General features: G+C 50.5%; 1 protein-coding gene across 2 annotated transcripts in view; it reads left to right on the top strand.

Moving 5' to 3' along the window:
• The window catches only part of KLHL17 (kelch like family member 17), a 35,938-nt gene that overhangs the window by 800 nt on the left and 14,516 nt on the right, over positions 1–20,622 (top strand). Inside the window, exons 2-5 of one of the 2 annotated variants that reach the window (XM_032779961.2) lie at positions 346–483; positions 3,044–3,199; positions 17,664–17,927; positions 18,775–18,896. In XM_032779961.2, the coding sequence (XP_032635852.1) occupies positions 17,717–17,927; positions 18,775–18,896 (333 nt within the window). In that variant the 5' untranslated portion in view covers positions 346–483; positions 3,044–3,199; positions 17,664–17,716. Of the gene's footprint in view, positions 1–209; positions 484–3,043; positions 3,200–17,663; positions 17,928–18,774; positions 18,897–20,622 lie in introns of those variants that run through there. The other variant, XM_075060220.1, reaches the window with a different exon arrangement.

Here is a 20,622-nt window from a genome sequence, read left to right as displayed (position 1 = left end):
AAGGAGGAACTCCCACGAGCAGGGGCCGCTTCCGCCTCTTTCCCACCGTGAAGCTGCCCGTGCAAACCTGGGATGGGTACGGGCAGGCTCAGCGCTCCCCGCCGGCAGCACACAACGCGCATCACGCCGCTTGCTGTGACTGTGCTTTTAAAAGAGGGGGCAAACGGGTCGTGCCCAACTCTCTGCTGGGGAAGTAGGCGGAGCGGCCTTAAAAGTCTTGCCTGCACCTGGTTGGTTTACATTTGCGTCAATTTCAGCCCTGTAGAATTTGGGGGGCTCAGGACAAAGGAATCGGGAGCTGGAGGCCCCCGGACCATCTTAAACCAGCTGCCTCCCGTTGCACAGCTTGGAGCGAGAGAGGGGCTGCTGGGTGGTGCTGAAGAATTAGCAGCGGGGGACAGCACAGACACACACACAAAGCATCCTCCTAGAAGACCCGGGCGCTAGAGATTAGTTATGAGCCATCTCCCTGCACCTATATCTGTAAGTATGACCGAGCAAAGAGAGTCTATGAAGGTGGGAAAGGGGAATGTAAAAAAAAAATAAAATTCCAAAGCATCCTCTTACCCTACCATGCATTTCTGCACCTCATATTCTGTTAGTAACAATAGCATTATATTTTTTAAAAGGGGCATAGTGTCACAATTTCTCCTTGAGAAGTTGTGCCCTGTCTTACTACTGTCATCAATTCTAGTTGCAAAACTGAGCTGTGTGCCAAGTGGGATGATTTTTTTTTCTGAATTGTATAAGTGGGAAACGCGCCTTCCCATAGCACTGCAGAAATTAGGGCCATATATAGCTTCTGATGAACCAGGCACTTTCTCCTGGCTAGCGGGAGAGTCTCTAGTGAATTTGCTGTGTGTGTGATGTCCCTCTCAAAGGATTGTTTTTCACCTTAGGACTGATATAGCAAAAATATGTAACTTCCACACCAGAAAGCTAGTGAATTTGTTTGCAAGTTGAGAGAGGGTTGGGATTACATATGGAGTGCCCTAAGGTAACATGATGCCTTTTGTCCAGTGAAATGTTGTAAGGACACATTGAAAATTAAGTTCTGATTAAACCTGCCTTTGTGTCTCTTACTTACTATCAACAGGACCCTAACACCTACGCTTTGGGAGTTAAAATCCATTTTATTCCCCTGTGTATAGCTGATCCAGGCAAGTTATTTTAAAAAGTCTTGGGTTTTAAATAGCTGATCTGCTTTAGCAGTCTCTGATTGCTGTCTGTCAGTATCTCAGTGCCTTTCTTTGTGCTGCTATAGTTAAGCGTCTCAGTCCTAAATAGGACTTATTTTTCCATCATTTTTATATAACTCATTAAAAAAATACTCTGAGCTGAAGCCTCATGAGATTTGGGGGCACAGAGGGGAAGTTTTCAACTTTCTAGGTGTTCTTACAATTCCACTCATGTTAACTCTACAATGTGAGAGATGAAATCTGCCATCATGTTAGTCTTGATATTCCCCACTGTGCCAAGCGGTTGAAACAGCAAAGGTAGGAGTACTGCTTGGGGGAGACCCTCCAAGCCCGATCAGTTACACCAAAGAGGATTTTCCTGTTCCCCTGCTGTGGCTGCCTTTGAGGTGGAGAGAATCTCCCGCTACCGCTGTAGCAGCTGTGACATTTATACTGGCAGAACCAGTCCCAAGTAGCGGGCGGTCTGATTCATCCAGACTGCCTCAGCTCGCTAACCGAGTAGAGCATCCCTTCTCCAAGGAGCTGTCAGCTTTCAGATAAGGTCCGCGGAACCCAGGCTGTTCTTGAGGGAGCTGGAGGGAAGAAATGCACAGTAGCTGCTGGATGGCCTTACTCACCAAGATGTGGGGTTGACAGAAGGTATGGCAGTCAGCCACTTGCAAAATAGACCTGTATCCTTTCTGGCAGGTTAAGGCCAGTGCAGAAACTGTGGGCTCATTTTGATCATTCATGCCTCTCCGATGAGAAATAATCTGCCAGCTGCTCTTGAGTGGTGGATAGATCCTTCCACAAGAAACCATCTCTGGGCATCAACAATTGCTGCTAGGAAAAGACACGGTTGTGGCTGAATTGCTGTGCTTGGAGTTCGTGGGTTGTCTGTGATCTCCGCCCATCTGGCTATGGAATGGAGACAATGGATATTGGTGGGTGACATTCCCTTCTAGTCATGGACACAGCTAAAATGTCCACGTTGATTTGATATGATCTATCCACCACTTCCACCCTTGATGTCTGCAAGGTGTTGACTTGCCTGTGTAATCTATAGAGGGTGAGCAGAATGACCTTTCAATGGGTTTGTGATGTCCTGGAAGGAAGTGATGGACAACTGCTGCTCCTCTCTAAAGGTTCTTGCATGTAGGCTCCCATGAATTTCCCTCCTTCATGCATATGAAGTAACATGGATAGGCTGTGAAATACTTTTGGGCTGCTTTGTCCACGTATTGGTGACACCAGGCTGTGTCTCTGTCACTGAATGCAGATTCTAAGATATTATTCCTGTCCCGATTTCTGACTAAACTATGAAGCCAGGTGACAGCAAAGTGGGTATGTCTTACTCCTGGTCAGGAACTGGCAGGGAAAGTCATTTGGAGCGGGCAGAAGTGGTGCCTGCACCTTCTGTTCGGGGATCTATGTTTGTAGTCCATGGGTCCTACTGGAGCCGGTATTGCTTTGAGAGCACAGGAATACTAATGGCCCATCGTGCTCTGCATCACTTATGACTGCTGGGGGCCGCAAGGTCTCCTCTCTGTACCAGACTACAAACACCCATTGCTACATTCATTTAAAGGGGGGCATAATTCAGTGGAGGAGGGTGCTGAGGCTTCTGAACTAGTGGAGCAGCTTTTGGGATTTTTTTGTGTTGCTGAAAATGGTTCATGAACATTTCTACTATGCCCAAGAAAGTGTAAAAACTCCTTATATCCTGGCTGGTGAGTGATCCGTGACCTGCAAAAGATTTCTGGGATAGATAGCTCTGTCACACAGCCTCCTGCGTAAATAATATATCTTTTTGTCATCACAACAGTTCAGGAAAAGACCATTTTAGCATCTCTCTCTTTTTAAAGGCCTAGCTTGGTACCCCAGACTGTGATGCTCAGAAGGAACCCATGGCTGTCCATTTTCCCCACTTAATTTTGTCTTCCACCTTGGGGAGTTGTGAGTGAAGCTGGGAGTCGGAAGATCTGAGTTCTATTCCTTGCTGAGCTGCTGTGTGACTTTGGGTGAGTCACTTCAGTTCCCTGGCCCTCTCTTTCTCCTCCCACCTGTCATTTGTCGTGTCTGTTTTGTTTGTAAAGCTCTTTGGGGTTGGGACTGCCTGTGTTTGTACAGCACCCTGGGCGATGGGGCATCTGGGGTGGCTGTAATACAAAAAACAAATATTTTAAACTAAAGCTAATGCTTCCTCTGGCTCATGTGAAAGATAGTCCCAGCAGAGGCAGGTGAGGACTGTGCACGAGCCTCAGCTTGGCTGTAGTGAAGCTACTGTCCTCAATGTTATTATGCAAGGATAGCATAATCCTAGAGCCAACACCACACTGCATCACTTGGACAGAAGTGAAGAAAAGACAGGACCACTGAAAGCAGCCGAGCAGGCCCTCTGCCTACCCTAATACTCCCCTTTGCCTTCCAATTGATGGACTCCTGCTGCCTCCAGGCAGGTGCAGAGGGTTGGGTAAAAATACTCCCATTCTATCCCTTCCAGTGCAGGGGAAAGCAGAACTTGACCCTCTGGGTTCGTACATTCATCAGCATGTCCTGTTATTTGACAGCCTGTGTGTTGGGTACATTGACATTTCATAAAGAGGTAGAGAGAAAAGGTTTAGTTCAATTTCTGGGCCTTTAATGGGTTGGTTTGATGTTGAACATTATGAGCCAGATCTTTAAAAGACCTCAGCACCCAATATGCTCCCCGTAGGCTGAGCCCTTTGGAAAATCTGGCCCCAAGAGTCCACTGTTACAGGATTAACCCTAAGCTTGCAACTGCATCCATGCAGGTGGGTGTCTGTATGAGCCTCAGGACTCCATGTGGACATGGTTGTAATAATACCCAGCACTTCACAAAAGAAAGCAGTATCATTATCCCCATTTTACAGAGGGGAAACTGAGGCACAGAGTGGTACAGTGACTTGCCCAAGGTCACCCAGCAGGCCAGTGGCCGAGCCAGGAATAAAAGCCAAGTCTTCTGAGTTCTAGTCCAGTGCTCAAGGCCACAGCATTGTGGCTTTCGTTTGTAGTCACAGAATATCAGGGTTGGACAACGTACACACAAGGTTTTCCAACCCATCCTCAATGGACATATCCTCTCCCTGAGATATTGGAATACTGCTGTGGAGTAAGTGGCCTGTGGAGCTGAACAGCCGGCAGCACTGCATCTGGGGGAGGAGAGTGATGTCTTCTTCCGTGGAATTGATACTTCCCTGAGATGGGTACATGGGACTGTGAGGTCTTCATCCCCACTCCAATAAGGAGTGGCCATGGTAATTGGTTACTGGATCTCAGTCCTTAGCTTGCTTAGGGCTAGATCAGAGGAAGGATCTCCCCCTCCCCCATCACTTCTGCACAGGGTGGGAAAATCCAGGCATGGAGGTACCCCGTCTGTTGGGTACATTTGACTCCCATTGCCACAGGAGCTGAGTGCCTCCTCAGTGTATTTACACAGCCTCTCCCTAGCCTGGAGGTGAAACAACTGGATTTGGAGTAGTTTGTGTGAAGAACATACTGGGGAGGGCTGGGGAAATCAAGCCAAAGACACAGATTTTGCATTTAGCTCATAACATGGTGAGGCCCGTAGCCCCTTCTCTCTCGCAGGAGCAAGAGTTCCATAGCCAAGGTGCAGATGCTGCTAAGGCTCTGTCTGGCACTCCCATCACCCCCCTTAAGGGGTTGCCCTAAATTAGCACCGCTTTAAAAAATGCAGGTGCAAGGGAGGGATGTGAAGAGGAAATGCTTTAAATAGAAAAAGGCACCAAACCTCCCCACCTACCAGAGCGAACTCCCGAAGCCCCACTGAAGGTTATTATAACAATAATACTGACCTGGGCCAAACAGCCAGTGTGCCAATCCCTATGCCCTGCCTGCAGCCACTGCAATCTCTGCATGCTACAGAGCTGGCGATTGTGTTTTCCACCCCCAAAGCTACACATACTCCCTGGCAGCCTGTCACTGCCTTGCCGATGTCTAGACAGGAGGATTCAATGCGCGTCGTTATGTCTAATTCATAAAAACTGGAGAGCTGGGAGCAAGTGCATCTTGCTAGTGCAAGTCATCTCTATCCGTTGCACCCCATACTGACTCTAGGCAAGTCTAAGAGCTGATTAATGCTGCTGATCAGCGGGGGTGTGGGGGTGTGAGAGAGAGAGAGAGAGATCTTGGGGAGAATTATAGATACTCCGTGGATTGGGTCCTGGTGGCCTGCAGATGGAGGATACGCTTTGGGGAAAGGTACACAAGAGAAGAGGCATTTTTCAATGATGTTTTATACCAGGTTGTAGTAGAAGCTTGTGCACGTGGTGGTAGCTCGCTGGGTCTTGCTGCAGAGGACGCATCTATGTGCTGGGATCTGCTGTTCGGCAGCAGGAGGCCATGACAGACGCAACATGTACTCTAGTCTTTTGGCTTCTGTTGCTGGCTGGCTCGAGAAGGGAGCTGTGTGCTTTCTCCTTCTGCCCTCCCTTGCTGTGGGTGAGGAGGAAAATCGGGAGATGGGGATGCTGAGTCGACATTGACTCTTCGTGTCCCGACATATTTATGTCTGTCAGTAAGGAACTGTGCTAATCCATGGCATCTGCAGGGCAGAACGGGGCTTTCCTTTTAAATGCCACCTTCCCAGGCACACTTGATCTTCTCTCCTGCCGCTCTCTGCTGAGTCGTCTGGCTTCTAGCTGTGCTGATCTGGAGAAATCAATGGACTGTTACAGCTCCAGATTTGCTTCACTGGGAGATTAGCTGTGCAACAAGCCCCTAGGAAATGGGGATAGAGGGTTGTAATTCCACAGGAAATGTCCTTTTCCCATAGCCCCCTTGTGCTGCGCTCTAGCTCTGCCAGAATACTGGCACATGGACGTTTGTGGCCACTATTCGTGCGTTTTGCCTGTATAGCGGGGCTGTGAGAATTTGAGCTGCTGTATACACCAGGGTGCCTACCAGCATTCCAGGGATAGGAAGGATAAGTCTGTGAAAAGTTTGGGATCATGCTTATTTTTAAGGGGCGGAATCTCATCGTGTCTTGGTGAAGGTTCAAAACCAGCCGTTTATATCGGAGTCTGGTCCTTTGGGGCCCTGGAACACCAAGAGGAGGGGCCTTAGAATTTATTACTGCTTGCAAACATCTCATCTGATCTCATATTCCTCAGTAGCTCCTTCTTGGATCTATGCGTTAGGACATTGGGCACAAAATGAGGGACATCTCTTAAAATACTGCACAGGTGACCACCCTAGCTTGGACTCCTGTGTTAATTTGATGCAACCTCTTGGCAGTGCTGCTCTTCAAATGGAAGGCGAGAGGGGTGCGAATTTGCAGGCACACCAGGTATCTGGTTTGTCTTATTGATGTGTTTGCACATGCTATATTTCTGGCAATGCTGTGCAATAGCGCAACAGAGCCTATTTTTATGCTGTCAGCAGGGCGATTTACGCCTCATGATTGTTCCTGGGGGCCGTGTCCTCTATTGTGTTCTGCCTCAGTGTGACACAGAGGACAACTTCTAACCCTATCCATGTCCTCAAAAAAAAAAAAAAAAGGCATTTATGTGCAATTCACACACACACACATGCAGAAAATTGAGAATTTTGAACTGAGTTTTCCCTAGAACAGTACAAATGCCCCAAAAGTCCTTAGGACAGGACTAATGATTAGCGTCTTTTTAAAAGAGGAAATGGGGAAAGCATTTAACTGCATTGAATATATAAAAAATGTTTAAACAGGGAAAAAAAAACAAGGCTTCATTACTATTTTCTAGCAGTCCCCCAGTCAATAACAGGGGCTGCACAAATACAAGAAGAACATGGTCCCTGTACCAAATAGCTTTATGTTTACATACACGTTTAATCCCAGCCTGTGGAGCCCTGTGGACATGGGTGAGTTTCCTACCCTGATCCTACTGCAGCTCACGCAAACACATAGGTTTTTTGCCCAGACACGCCTCTTTCCTGTTCTTAAGTTAATTAACGCTTTAAAGCAGGGCTGTGCTTACCTGATGGCAGAATTAGAACCCAAGTCCGTCTCTGTGGGTACAAGGTCTGCTGACATGCATCCAGTTGCCGAATCGAGGCCATAAACTTTATGCTTCCTCCTGGGATGCCTTAAGGAGCAGCATTCCTCTGGGGAGAAATCCTCCCTCTTGAGTCCACCTTTTATCCTCCTGAGTTGGAGCTAATGAGACCCACTTGGTCTGGTTGCTAGGGTGAGTCCACAGAACAGCTCTGAGCCTGAGCCTGAGCCTGGCACACTCTCACACCCTCATAATGAAGTTTCCTAGACAGGGGACCAAAGGAGGGAGGCCAGAACTAAGCACCTAATGAGCTTGCCTGAGCCCATGCCTCCTTCTCTGCCCAAACTGTCCTCTCCTTTTGCTACTCCATGCACTTATAAGCAAGGAAGCAGCTGTAGAAGAAGCTTGAGACTCTGCATCTCGGTGAGGAGGGTGCACCTAGTGCTTGACCTTGCTGATGCCCACACATAACCTCCGTGTGCACCAGAGCACGATGGTGTTGTGTTCCCTGCATATGTGCCATGCACGGGTGTGTGCTCCCATTCTGCAGTGCTGAGCACCACGAGGACACTGGCGGGAAGGCAAGATCCGAGCCTCTATGGAGACTCATTAGACCTGTCCTGTGCAAGCAGCGCAGCAGAGAGCAACCTATCATCTACTGGCTGGAAACCAGGTGCAGTGTCACACCAAGGTGGTGAAATGTGGGGAGGACAAGCTCGTTAAGTGCGTGAGCAGAAAAGGTTCCTCATTGCTGTGGGAGGTGGGGGTGGGAACAGGCCACGTGATCTCTTGCCGCTTCTTCGTCCCTCCCACCCCCATCCTCCCACCTCATGACTCGGGAATGGGAAGGATCTACAGGCCTCCTCCGTACCTCCCTAAATCCCTAATGCTGCAGGGGGAATCAGGCTGACCGCGGTCCCCTTCAGGAACTGTTGCACAACCTTGTGAGGTAGATGGGAAAGGGAAACAAAAGTCGGCCTCGCCGTAGGACCCTGCTGCAGAGACAGGTGAGAGATGGTGCCTGATGTGTAGTATGTATCTCTGTCTAGTGGTCAGGCCACTAACCTAGCACTTGGGAGACCCAAATTCAAGTCGCTGCTCTGGCACAGGCTTCCTGGGTGACCTTGGGCAAGCCATTTAGCTGCTCCGTGCCTCAGTTTCCCATCTGTACAATGAGGGTAATAGCACCCTCCTATCTCCTAGGGGTGGTGTGTGGATGAATACAATAAAGATTGAGGTGCTTTAATACGACTGTGATGGGGGGGAGGGGCATATAAGTACCTTTAGCTAGATTTAGCCATCACTGCTAGGTAATAGCCTGCAAACTGCTACAAAATACAGACCCATCACCTTCCCAAACGCAGCACTGAGAGAGCTGCTTTCCTCCAGTGCTTGCATGCTCTCTTCTCTTCCTCTTGTTTCCTCTCCTCAGCCTGTGTTTGGGGAGCTGCTGAGGAGGGGATGGGAGCAACTCTGCAAGTCTGGCCCTCGCTGCACCTTGAAGCTCAGCCTACCAGCCACATTTCTGGTCTCCTCTCTGTAAATGCAGCTGGATCGCCTCTGAGCCTTAGGAGCTGGCACTTCACTGAGGAGCTGGCTGCCCCCAGGGGACCAGCCCTCCATGTCATCCCAATTCTCAAGCAGCATGAGACGCTGGCCAGCTGCCCCAGCGGGGGAGCGCCGTGCTAAGGGCAGTCTCCATGCCTGCTTCGCCCTGGTGATATTCGCCTGGCTTCTTCCTGAACAGCTCATAAGCACGGATGACAGTGAGCAATTCCTGGGGGGGTAAAATCCCTGCACAGGGTGTGTATGAGGGCCGTGAGGGGAGTTCATTTGTGTCCTTAAAACACCACTAGCTAATAGCAACGGTACAGCCATAGACACCGGGTCAGGGCCAGATTTACCCTGCCCCTTGTGAAGTTGTTCACGCCAATGCACGGTGAGTGGAGGGGGGAACCCGACCAAGTCAGGCTGATGAGGATGCAGTTTGCCCCCTCTCTGCGCTGGAAATGCCGGGAGGGGCTCAAGGATGATACTGGGCCAGTGGGTTCTGTTAAAGAGACCCTGCCAAGCAGATCAGGCTCCCCTTTGCACAAGAGTGTTGGCGCTGAGTACGCCTGGCTTACAGGGGTGCAGTGCATTGCGGACAAAGGGGTGCTCCCCAGGCTGAACCAAATCCACTACTTTCTCCATGCCCTGTTCCCCGAGGCCTCCTCCGGTCTTCATGGCTGTTGCAGCTAGTTCAGCTTCCCCTTCTGATGGCTGTTCTGTTGGGTGCCCTGTGTGGGGATCTGGTGCTGCCGATCACCCTAGCATGCTGTGTCCAGGGTGCTTTGGTGGCTCTGTAGGAGCAGGACCTGTCATGAAAATATTTTTAAGGGCACTATGAGGCCAGCAGCTAAGGATGGGGATGAATTACCGGTGCAGTGCAAGAGGGAGTAACTAGGTGCAATGCAGAGACCTGAAAAGGAAATTCTTACGCCTGTCTGTGTGTATATACACATGCCCACCTAGAAGTGTCCCAGGCACTTGCTGGCTTTGGGGTGGAATAGAGGACGTGCACTCCTGACTCTTCGGCATGTCCCACATCTGCCAGTGAGCTGTGTTACGGGATGCACAGATCTCCCAGCCTGGTTTTTACCTGCTCCTCCCACTCCTTGCAGCTGACTGGATACTGAAATTTTAGTGCTTTCACTGGTGCAGAAGAGGCCTTGGGTTTTGGCCTCTTGTCAGCCACAAATCTGATGCATGGTTTTTAGGGCTAGTGTAAGACTCTCACTGGTGAGTTGGAGCCAGGAAGTTGAGATGGACAGGGAGCTGTACTGCCCGTGAGAAGACACCACTTTAGTATATTGTGCATCCTGGTGGCTCCTTTGTTAACCCTTTTCCTTCTGCTTCCCACTGGGAGTGAAACCCAGCAATGGTCTTTTCCAGCAGTGCTGTGGAATGCTACTGATTCAAAGGCAACGTACAAGTGGAGAGATGCTGCGGGAGGCTGGAACTCTGGCTCTAAGATCACCAGCCTTTATTCTGTGAGCTAAAGATCTCAGTCCATTCGCTCAAAAACAGTAGCAGACTCAAACCTGTGTATGGCCCAGCCGTAGCGTCGCTCCATACGACAGGTTACTTGAGGAAGCGCAAAAATTGAATGCCGGGTACATCAGCTGGAGGGAATGTGACCTACCCAGCAGCCACCCAGGGGTCCCCTGACACCCTGGTTCTTGCAAAGAGGCATCTTGTGCAGAGTGTTTCAGAGCCCCCAGCTGGCAAGGTAGCCAGGATGGCAGAGCCAACAGAAGCCAGTTCTCCCTGGCAACCCCAGAGCCTTTTTCTGGGGGACTGAACCTCTGGGCCCTGTTCACAGCGTTTCCATTCACTCCCTCCAAAATATGCTTTTTGTTCAAGAGAAGAGCCCTCCCTTTGGGTCAGGATTATTTGCATTCATTAACCGAGCCATTATGCATGGCTGCCCTTTGTGTTTTTGTTGTTGTTGTTGTTGTTTTTTCCGGTCGTAACCTAAGAAATTAATATTCATTGGCTGCTGAATGTGTGCGAGCTGACGTCTGCGCACTCAACAAGAGCAGGCTTGTTTCTCCCCGTTTGTTCAGGAGACTGGCTCGCTGTCTGTCCTGATCCAGGCACTGTTCCCTGTTCATCCCCTCTCAGCGGGGCTGACAGACCTTCACTTCCTGAGCGTGAGGTTTTCCCTTGTACGGTTTTAGTGCTGGCACCTCAGCAAAGCGTGCTGCCAGGAGCTGGATCCCTCTCTGTGCCCGCAGCGCAAGCAGGGGCAGAGCGAAGATTCCTTTGTTTCTCTGCTTCTCTCTACGGATGGGAACCCACACCCATTGAAGGCAAAGGGGCAGCAGTGCAAACAAGATCGGGCCCTGTATCCGCAGCACAAGGTGCGACAGTGCAGTGTGCATGAATTCTGACGTGGTGCGACCACCTCTAGGAATAGGGGAGCCCAATCTTTTTAGCCTCTCCACTGAGACTGCTAACCAGGGGGCCCAATTAGTGCCCATTGGAGTGGCCTCTGATCTTCAGCGGCTCATCCTCAGCTTGTCGTCATGATGACCGGCAAGGGTTTGCTTTTGTTCTCCATCAGACCTTGTATGAACACCTATCTAGATATCCCTTCTCTATTTCTAACGGCCCCTTCTGTGTTAACCATCAGACGGTGTGGGATGGCCTGGCTATACTGGGAGATGATCTGTTGCTTCGCACCTTCCGCTGATTCACCATTAACTTTCCCCATGTAGGCAAGCCCTTGAACATAGAACCCCTGGCATAGCAGGGACAAAGCCAGACCCTCATACGCAAGGAATGGGAGTAACAGAGCCACTGGCAGGGGGCAGTTGTGGGGAGTCCCTGAAATAGATGGGGATGGGAGGTGGCATCCAGTGTATGGAGGGCTGCAAGTTGCCCCTGGGGACGGGGTGTCTAATGCACTCAGCCGACACAAACTAAGCCATGTGTGAGCCCCCAGTGGGTTTCCTGGAGACTGATTGAGAAAGAACAGATAAAACTAGATTTCCAATTGTTAGTTACAGCCAGGGGTGGTGCTCCACCTGCCATCCCAATGGCTGTGGGATACTTAGCAGCCTTAACATTTTAATATTGACCAGTGACAATTCCCCCTTGAGAGGGAAGGGTTGGCTCCCACCCTGGAGCGGTTGTTTAGCCCGGCAGCTGGGTGAGACGGGACAGACAGCACTGTACCTGTCCGCTTTCCCAGCGTTGTCTTGGAGGACTGAATTACAGTGAACTGAGGTCAGAGCATCCATGCAGGGGGGAATAATGTACTTTAACTTATGGGCATTGACTTCACCCCCTCAGCTGATTTGCCTTAAGTCACTTCCCTGAGCGTCCCCATGTAGACAAGCCCTTGCACTAAACACCTAACTTCTGCAGGAACCATTTGGGTCACCTGAGCAGCCCTGCCCCAGATGATGCCGTGTTTCATGTTTCCTTTCTTCGGAGCCTGTCCTCTGCTGGTGGGGAATCTTGTGCGTTGTCTCGTGTTGCAAGCAACCTGGCCTACCATACAGCCCCATAGCAATCTGACCGGGTGACTCTGCATGTCTATAGGAATGATCCCCAGCCAGTCCACCAATGATATACGTATAAGGCCAGTGAAATGCAGCGGCCTATGGAAGGGAGAGTGCAGTGTTTGCCAGCCCTCCTGATTTTATCCCTACTCTTGTGATGGTTGGTGTTTTGTCTTAAAGCCCTGGCTCCTGAAGGTATGCTATATCCTGAGAATCTCAGCTTGCTTTTTTTTTATATATATAAGTTTTGAGCTTTTAGGGTCGCAGAGAAGCTTGTGAGTCGAGTGCCTCTGCAGGCTCAGCCACCAGAAGGCAAAGAAACAGAACTAAAATGCTCTTGTGAGATTTGCTTAAAAATCATGATTTTCGATGCATATATTCCAAGCCCAGAAGAGACCATTGTGATCATCTAGTCCAGTGTTTCTCAATGAGCAGTCCATGAACCGGTGCCAATCCCTGAGATTTCCTGCATAGAACAGGCCAGAGAACTTACCCAAAATAATTCCTTACTGGAGGGGCTGAGTCATTTTCAAGCAGCTGGAGTTGGTGATACTGAGAGTGGCAATCAATATACAGTACACAGGGCAACAGTGACGTTTTGTGCAAGGACTCCAGGGCATGATAAGACCACAGGATGTTTATAAGGACCCATCTCCAAACACTTCACTTAGTAAACTGCACTGAACTCTGTTTTTCTGCTGAGGAAGGGCTGGGAGGCCCTGTTGGCCATGAGGAGGTTTGAACCTGTGGTTCCAGGGCATTTCAATAATGCAGTTTAAAAAGTACCTGGTTTCCTTGTGTCTGATTGTCCATTAGCTGCCCATGCTCCACCTCCCCAGGAATGGAGTGCGGGTAGGGGAGTGAGTTGACACCTTTGGCTGCTGCTATGGTCTCTCTGCATGTTCCACTGCCCTGTCCATGACCTGTGTCCCCTTATGGCATTACAAGACTACTGTTGGGTCTGCTTCTTTGGGACTCCTCCCCAGTCAGCTGGCAGCCCCCCTGTTCCTGTCAATCACTGATGGCTAAAGTTGCCTCTAGGAAGGAAAGAGGGCTCTGTGCTCTGAGACAGGCTGGCAATTCAATCACCAGTCAGAACCCCCCATGTAAATTGTAAGGGGGAGAAGCCCAGGGAAGGGAGTAGCCCCTACACATGATACTCTGAGAACTGGCCCTCTTTCACCAGGCTGGGATCCTAGCTGGGAGGGGTATCCCCCAGGGATCGAGTGTGCTTGTGCCTTGCTGTGTGTGCTGGGTGCAGTGCGTGGGGTGAACACCCCCAGAAGGTGCCTAAAGGGTGTTTGGATACAGTTGCTCCACAAGCGTTAGCCAGGGAAAGCTGTGCAGGGTAACCCCTAGTACTTGCCTAGTGCCTCCAGTCACCTGACCTCCAAGCTCTTTGCAAAGAGGGTATCATTCTCCCCATTTTACAGACAGGTAAGTCACTTCCCCAAGGCTGTGCAGTGACTCGGGGGCTGAGCTGGCAATGGAACCCAGGAGTCCAGACTTCCAGACCTGTTTTCTAAATTCTAAAGCCCGCCCCCCCCCTCCAATTTCAGCCAAAGCATGCCTGGCACTACGGGGCTTTTGCTGCAAGCTCAGGAGAGTGCAAGGAGAGATGTGTGTCCACTTGCTTGCTATGTCTCTCTCTTTTCATGTAACCCCCTCCTCCACCACATCTGCTGGCGAGATGAGGGGGAGGAGCAGGCGAGCGATTCCAATTAGAACTGGAGCATGCCTAAAATCGTAATGGGCAAAAGCGCGTCTGGTGGCATATTAAGAAGGTAAACTAGCTTCAGGAGGCGCAGGGATCTCTCCAGGGAGCCTGGGGGTTAGTCTTCAGGAGATTGCATCTGGGGAGGGGAATAAAGCAATTATTGCAAAGCCCATCCAATACAATAAAACAGCCCTTGATCCCAGCCTGAGGGGGTAATAATTATACCTCACATTCAGCACATCGCCTTTCGGCCCAGTGCTTTACCCACGTTAATTAACATGCCTGACGCGTATGATGCATATTGCAGCTTCACTAAGGACTCTCATGATCAGCGTTTGGGCTCCCGGGAGCTGCCGATAGAGAAGGTCTATTTGATTATCTGATGCATTTCCCTTTTCCAAGGGCATGATGGTATCCTGTGCTCCTGCCACAGGCACCCATCACTGGAAACATCAGGGGGGTTTTTGTTTTTTTGCTTTTGTCCTATATCTGTGAGCCTTCACCAGAGACGATGGGGTGAGAGTCTGAAATTTCTCTCCTTTTTTCTGTGTTTGTGTCTATTAATCGAAGTACCAAAGGGCATTGCAGGTTTCTCCCCTGCATGTTATTGTACCCCACTCCCCAATCCTGGTACATTATGTGCTGCTAAAAATAAATAAATCGATGTCTTCATGGCTGAGCAACTGCTGCATGGGGGAGTTCTATTTTTAAACTCCTTGCGGTCGGTGGCATGTAGGTGTGGTGCAGGAAACAGAGGCTGGGGAGACTCTCTCGCTGCAGGAACGCGGGGGCAGGTAGATTGATCAGAAAGTAGCTAATGATTTTTAAAAGTTGCCTTTTTCCTTCCCCCTCCTGGCTCACGCTTTCTCTGTTTTGGGGTTTTTTTTCTTTTTCTTTGGCTGCTGCTTGCAGTGAGAATCTAAAAGCCTGTCAAATGCCTTTCAAAACATGGCAGGCAGCTTAAAACAGATGTGGCCTGATCAGTATGGCAATGGAAGAAGGAAATGTCTTAGCAGAAACAAATACCTTTCTTTCCCACATCCCTCAAATAGGGAACCCCTCCCCCTCGAGATTCACTAGGGATGATGGGGATTAGGGGTGGTGCAACATGTAATACTTACTCTTGAAATTCAAAGTGTATGTCTGTGGCGTGCTCTTGTGACCCCATCCAGGGGGGATTTTTCTTGGTGAAGCAACTACACCAATGTTGGTCAAAGACACTACTGAGTGTGGGTAAAGCAGGCTTGGCATGACACCCCATCCCCATGCCCTGCCTGCAAAAAATCCAAAGTTATTTGCCAAAGAGAATTTCCAAAACCTTGACTGAGGCTGTGGGTGGTCTCCAGGAGATCCATCTCCTTAGATCTGCTGTAGCAAGACAGCAAGTTGTTGAGCTGGGCGAAAGTGTGTGTGCGCATGTGAGTATGCATGTGAATAAGAGAGAGAGTTCAAATGTATGAAGTCAGTCTAGCAGCACTTAGTGTCTCTGAAAACCCAGGTACTCCAGTGGGATCAAGCCGATGCAGGAAGTGTTACCCACCATAGGAGAAAATTCTTCTCCCACACCTATATGGGCTATATGATTAACTAATGTGCTGTATTGTTATCCCAGATGGGATCCTCTATATAAAGAGAGGTAACCTGAGGATGTTAGCCAGAGTAGAGTACAAAGGAGCCCCTCTTCAGCCGCATGTGGGAACAATAGGTCTAAGCTACGTCTGAGTGTGTGGGCACCCCAGTTTGATCCCCAGCAGAGCTATGTCAGGCTATGAAAAGGCTGAGGGGCTCTGGGGTGGGGGTTGGACATGCACCATACTGATTGGACAGACAGCATACGACGTGCGGAGGGAAACAGAGCATTGGTCTTTATTCTTTTCAAAGAAATCTGAAGGACTTCAAAGGAGAGAGGGCTCCTTTCCCAAACTGGGCTGCAGGATGGCCCCAGGTTCTGCGGGAGAAGTGACCAGAGATTTCAAATGACAGACTGACTATTTAAACTGCAACTGACTAGTATTAGTGCTAACGTTGAAAAGAGCGAAGAGCTTGTATCAGTGGAATGGAGTGGCAGCTTCTCCAGCTGCATGGTGATGAATTATTTCTGTTGCCATAGATCAGGGTCCCCATTGTGCAAGGTGCTGTAGAAAAACATAGTAAGACAACTCCTGCCCCAAAGAGTTTACACTCTGAAGCAGCAACTGATGGAGAGGGAAACTGAGGCACAGAAGAGGCAGTGAAGGCCACCCAGAGCCAGGAATAGAACCCAGGTCCTCTGAGTTCCATAGACTATTTCATAATCTACAACACGGACACTGAGTATGATACAGGGAACATGGGGTATGTATATATATATATATATATATTTTTATCATTCAGTTTTTTTGACTTGTGTTTGTTTTAATATCCTTTAATTAAGCTCTGTTTGACCAATGCAGAGCTGGCGTGCTATGGTAAAGGGAAAAGATAGCAATCTACAATTAAAGCCTATGCTGGTGTAGCTTGGAAATGTGCATTGTTAGACTGACCTGAATAAGATACCTGGCTATAACTTCAAGGAAAAGCTCCTGTGTATGTTTCTAGCCAGGTCTCTGTAACTCACCCCCCGTGGCATCTCCTGCTGGTCACTCCTGGGAATTAGCTCAAATTTTCAGCTGGAGCACCCTCTGCAGGCTGGTGATCTGCCTTCCGGCTTCTGCTACTGGCCCTGTGTCCCTCCCTGGACCCTGGTGCCCCTTTTACGTGGGGTTCTGCCCCCTGGCAGTAACCCCTTTCTCCTTAGGGTTTCCCTCCCTGGGACCCCCCCACTCTATCCCCACTTTGCCTCAAGGTCTTGGCAACTGCCCAGTCATTAGCTAGCCCCACACCCTGAGGCAGACTGAAGTATTAGCCTCTCATCATCAGCAAAGGGGTTTGGACCTGCTGCCTTGGCCTACCCCTGGGTTGCACCCTGCAACCCCAGTACCTCTTGGCCTACTCCTAGGCCGCAGCCTGGGGCTTTCCAGGCAGGAGCTCCCTGGCTCCGCTGCCTTCCCCAGCCCTGCTTCACCCTAGGTACCTTGTCTGGTCCCTTGCAGCAGCCAAGCCCTTCTCCCTCTGAACACAGAGAGAGACTTTCTGGGCTCCTGGCTTCTCTGCCCTTATATAAGGGCCTGTGGCGCAGTTTGGGGCATGGCCCCAGCTGCTGCCACTTCCCCCAATCAGCTGAGCCTAAAAGGCTACTTTCTCCAGCCCTGGCCCCTTCCCTGGGCTGTTTTTAACCCCTTCAGGGCCGGAGCAGGGATCCACCCTGCTACAGTCTCCAACAGAATATTGCCCTGATTTTAATTACACCCAGACAGCTAAGTCCTGCCTCAGTTGGACCATTGCAGGTGATGGGGACTTTGCCCTGGTGTCCACAGCTTTTTGGCATTCCCGTGGCATCTCAGTTCCTCCGTGGCATTGGATGCTTCTCTAGGGTGATTCTTGCTCATGAGAATTCACTGCAAAGTTTGGGGGCAGGAAGGTGTTTTCCTCAGTGTGGGGCCCATTGCAGGGGACTTAGTATGAGGGAAGCTCTCTTCCCAGGGTGGTTTGGAGCAGGCTTGTTCTGCGAGGGAGCCAGGGAGTGTATGGCTTGGTGAGGGCCTGGAGGAAGTGGGTGAGGGCCTGGAGGAAGTGGCTGACCCTCAGTCGTTTCTCCTTCACTGACCTCCCTGGATTTCCCCTGCAGTGACCCAGAAGGAGCCCAGCTGAGAACCGAGTGCCCGCCGTTGCCCTGCAGCCATGGAGGGTGGCATGCAGCTCCTCAACCGGGACGGCCACAGCATCTCCCACAATTCCAAGCGACACTACCACGACGCCTTTGTGTGCATGAACCGCATGCGGCAGCGGGGTCTGCTGTGCGACATCGTGCTGCATGTGGGCACCAAGGAGATCAAGGCCCACAAGGTGGTGCTGGCCTCCTGCAGCCCCTACTTCCACGCCATGTTCACAAGCAAGTATCCGACTCTTCCCAGGAGCCCACCTTCTCTCCATTCCCTCTTGTCCTTCCCTTCAGTCCTGCAGAGCTCCAGACCACATACCCTCTCCTTCTCCCGCGATCTTGGACTTGCCTTGCTCCAAACCTCTCAACCGCCTCCTCCTCCTGCAGCAGCAGCAAACTCTTCCCCCATTCAAACCCACTTCCCTCACCAGGCCTTTCACCCTCAACCTGCCACAGATAAAAAGGCTGGAAGTTTGGGATTCCAAAGACATCTCCTGAAGGCTGCGGGCCCCGGGCCTCTCTTGCTGACACCAAGGGGAAATGGTGGTCAGTCCAGTGATGTGAACAGAGAGGAGAGGGGAACAAGGCTTGGGGTCTAATCTAGACTTCACGCGGTTTTAACTAAGCTCCAGGCTTTTTAGTTTTTGATGACCTAGGAGCATGGGTGGTGGGGAATGTCAGAGCTGATGATAGCCTGTCTGCAGCTCAATGTCTAGTTTTAAGACAAGGTGGAGAGAGGACTCCACTTAACGGCAAGCGAGAGACTCCAGAAGGAAATTCTGAGAGACAGGTGGAGGAACCTCTGATTTAAAGGCAAGGGAGAGGCCCCAGGAATCAGTGAGCAGGGGTCATCAGTTAAAGCTGACACAGAGAAGCCCTAAGTAATCAGTGAGAGATCCCCAGTTAAAGGTGAGGGGGGGAGCCCCAAGAATCGATGGCTGGGGGTCCCAGTAATATACCTGGGAAAACTGTTGCTCTGTTCAGAATCATTGGCTTGTTCCACGCACGGCTGAGATGGTCCTTAGGCCATGTGTCTGTCTGTCTGGGCCTCACGGGAGTTTTACATGTGTTCTCGCAGATGAGATGAGCGAAAGCCGCCAAACCCATGTGACGCTGCACGACATAGACCCGCAGGCTCTGGATCAGCTGGTGCAATATGCCTACACTGCAGAGATCGTGGTGGGTGAAGGGAATGTGCAGGTAGGAGTCGCCCCCCGGCCCCCCAACCCACCCCTCTGCCCTGCTGCCCTTTGGAGAGGACTAAAGACCCATCCTTAGGGACCTGGTTTGTGACCTTCAAACTTTGGCACCAAGACAGTGCCTTGTGCCTGGTTGTGGTTGTGGATGGGAATGGAGTTCTTCCTGTCCCTGAGCCCAGAGGCAAAGCGCTTGCGATTGCTTCAGCCTATCGCTCGTACTGGGAACGGCTGCCCCACGGGCTCTGCAACAACTGGACCAAATACTGAGAGGCACTGAATGCTTACAGCTGTCGCTGACTTCAGAGTGAGCTGCAGGTTCTTGTCCTCATCATCTGCCCTTTGGTCTCTCTCCAGCTGCGTGGTCTGGAACTGAGCCTGTTTCAGCTTCTCCCTCTGGATGGGGCTTTGGGGCAGTTTCTTTACAAGGGCTGGAAAAATCCTGTTGTCCTGTAGCCCTGGGGAACCAAATAACAAAGCAATGAGGCTGAAGGACAGTTGTCATTCTCAGCCTTGGAACTGATGCTCCGGCCACTCTGAGCACCCAGAATCATAAAATGCAGCTCAGGTCAGATCAGGAGCTTTGACCATGAGCGAGGGATGTGCCTCAGTGAAGACATCTAGCATAGGTGCAGCCTGGCCTACATATGCAGAACTGAAAAGTTAGTTTCCTACGAAATCTTGCACCAGCCTTTGTAGCTGTGTATGGGAGCTGGAGGGGGCTGCGACCCCTTACATTTTGCTACTCCTTGAAATCAAACAAAACGACGGTCCTTTTCCTTCTTCCCCCAGCTTAAAAACATAAGGATCTTTACAGCCAGGAATGAGTCTGTTTGTCTTTCGAAATGAAAAACTTGCAAAAGCTTTATATTAAATTTACACTGATTTGGGGGAGGGGGAGCAGAGAAAATCAGAGTCAAGCAATTTTGCCTTTTCTTTCAGACTCCCGTTTCCTCTCTGGTCCCTGATCCCATGGCCCTGAGTCTTCAGCTCTCTGTAACTGAATCACACAGCCCAAGGGCCTTCTCGGGAAAGAACGAGACAGCTGGCCACGGAACCTGTTGTTGTTGTTCTCCCTTGTTTCCAAATTCTGCTCCCTGGGCTGGCCTGACATGACCCTCCTCTACCCCATCCCATCCCATATTTGCGAGGGTCTGCAAGGGATGGGGTAGAGGAGCCCGTCATGCAGCCTCCCTCCAGCTCAGAATGAAGAGTAGAATTCGAGGCACTCAGCTAAAATAGCCGGCAGCTGCTCTGTGGCTGCTGATTCATTTTATAGGGATCCAGCTGCTGGCGAGAAAGGATCGAGCTGTTTTTCGTGACACCCAGAACCTGCCGGGGGAGGGACTGGAGAACCCATTGCAGAGCTGCGGGTGCTTCAGCTCTGTGTTTGGGAACTGCCACTCCACCTGCCTCTTGTAAGGCCTGTTCCAGGCCCATTGAGGTTAATGGGAATCTTTCTGTAGGCTCTTTTGCCTCTTGTCCCCTGTATCTGAGAAAGCCAGACAACCACATACAGGTGCAAAGCCACAGAGGAACCTGTCTGAGAGTGGATCAATGGGACAAAGTGGGACTGTCTGTGGGATGTGCTTGGCCCATGGGCTGTACTCTGGATCCGAGATCTTAGCTGTTCTCCTAGTAACTGTATCCCAGGGCTCTCCCAGGGCAGGGCATCTCTTGACAGCTGGCCCTGTCTCTGTGGGGAAAGCACAGGTCCCTGCTTAAGGAGG

The sequence above is a fragment of the Chelonoidis abingdonii genome, chromosome 23 (assembly GCF_003597395.2).
Source record: "Chelonoidis abingdonii isolate Lonesome George chromosome 23, CheloAbing_2.0, whole genome shotgun sequence".
Lineage (NCBI taxonomy): Eukaryota > Metazoa > Chordata > Testudines > Testudinidae > Chelonoidis > Chelonoidis abingdonii.
The sequence above is the reverse complement of the archived record's forward strand: the minus strand, read 5'-3'. Positions and strand labels throughout refer to the sequence as shown.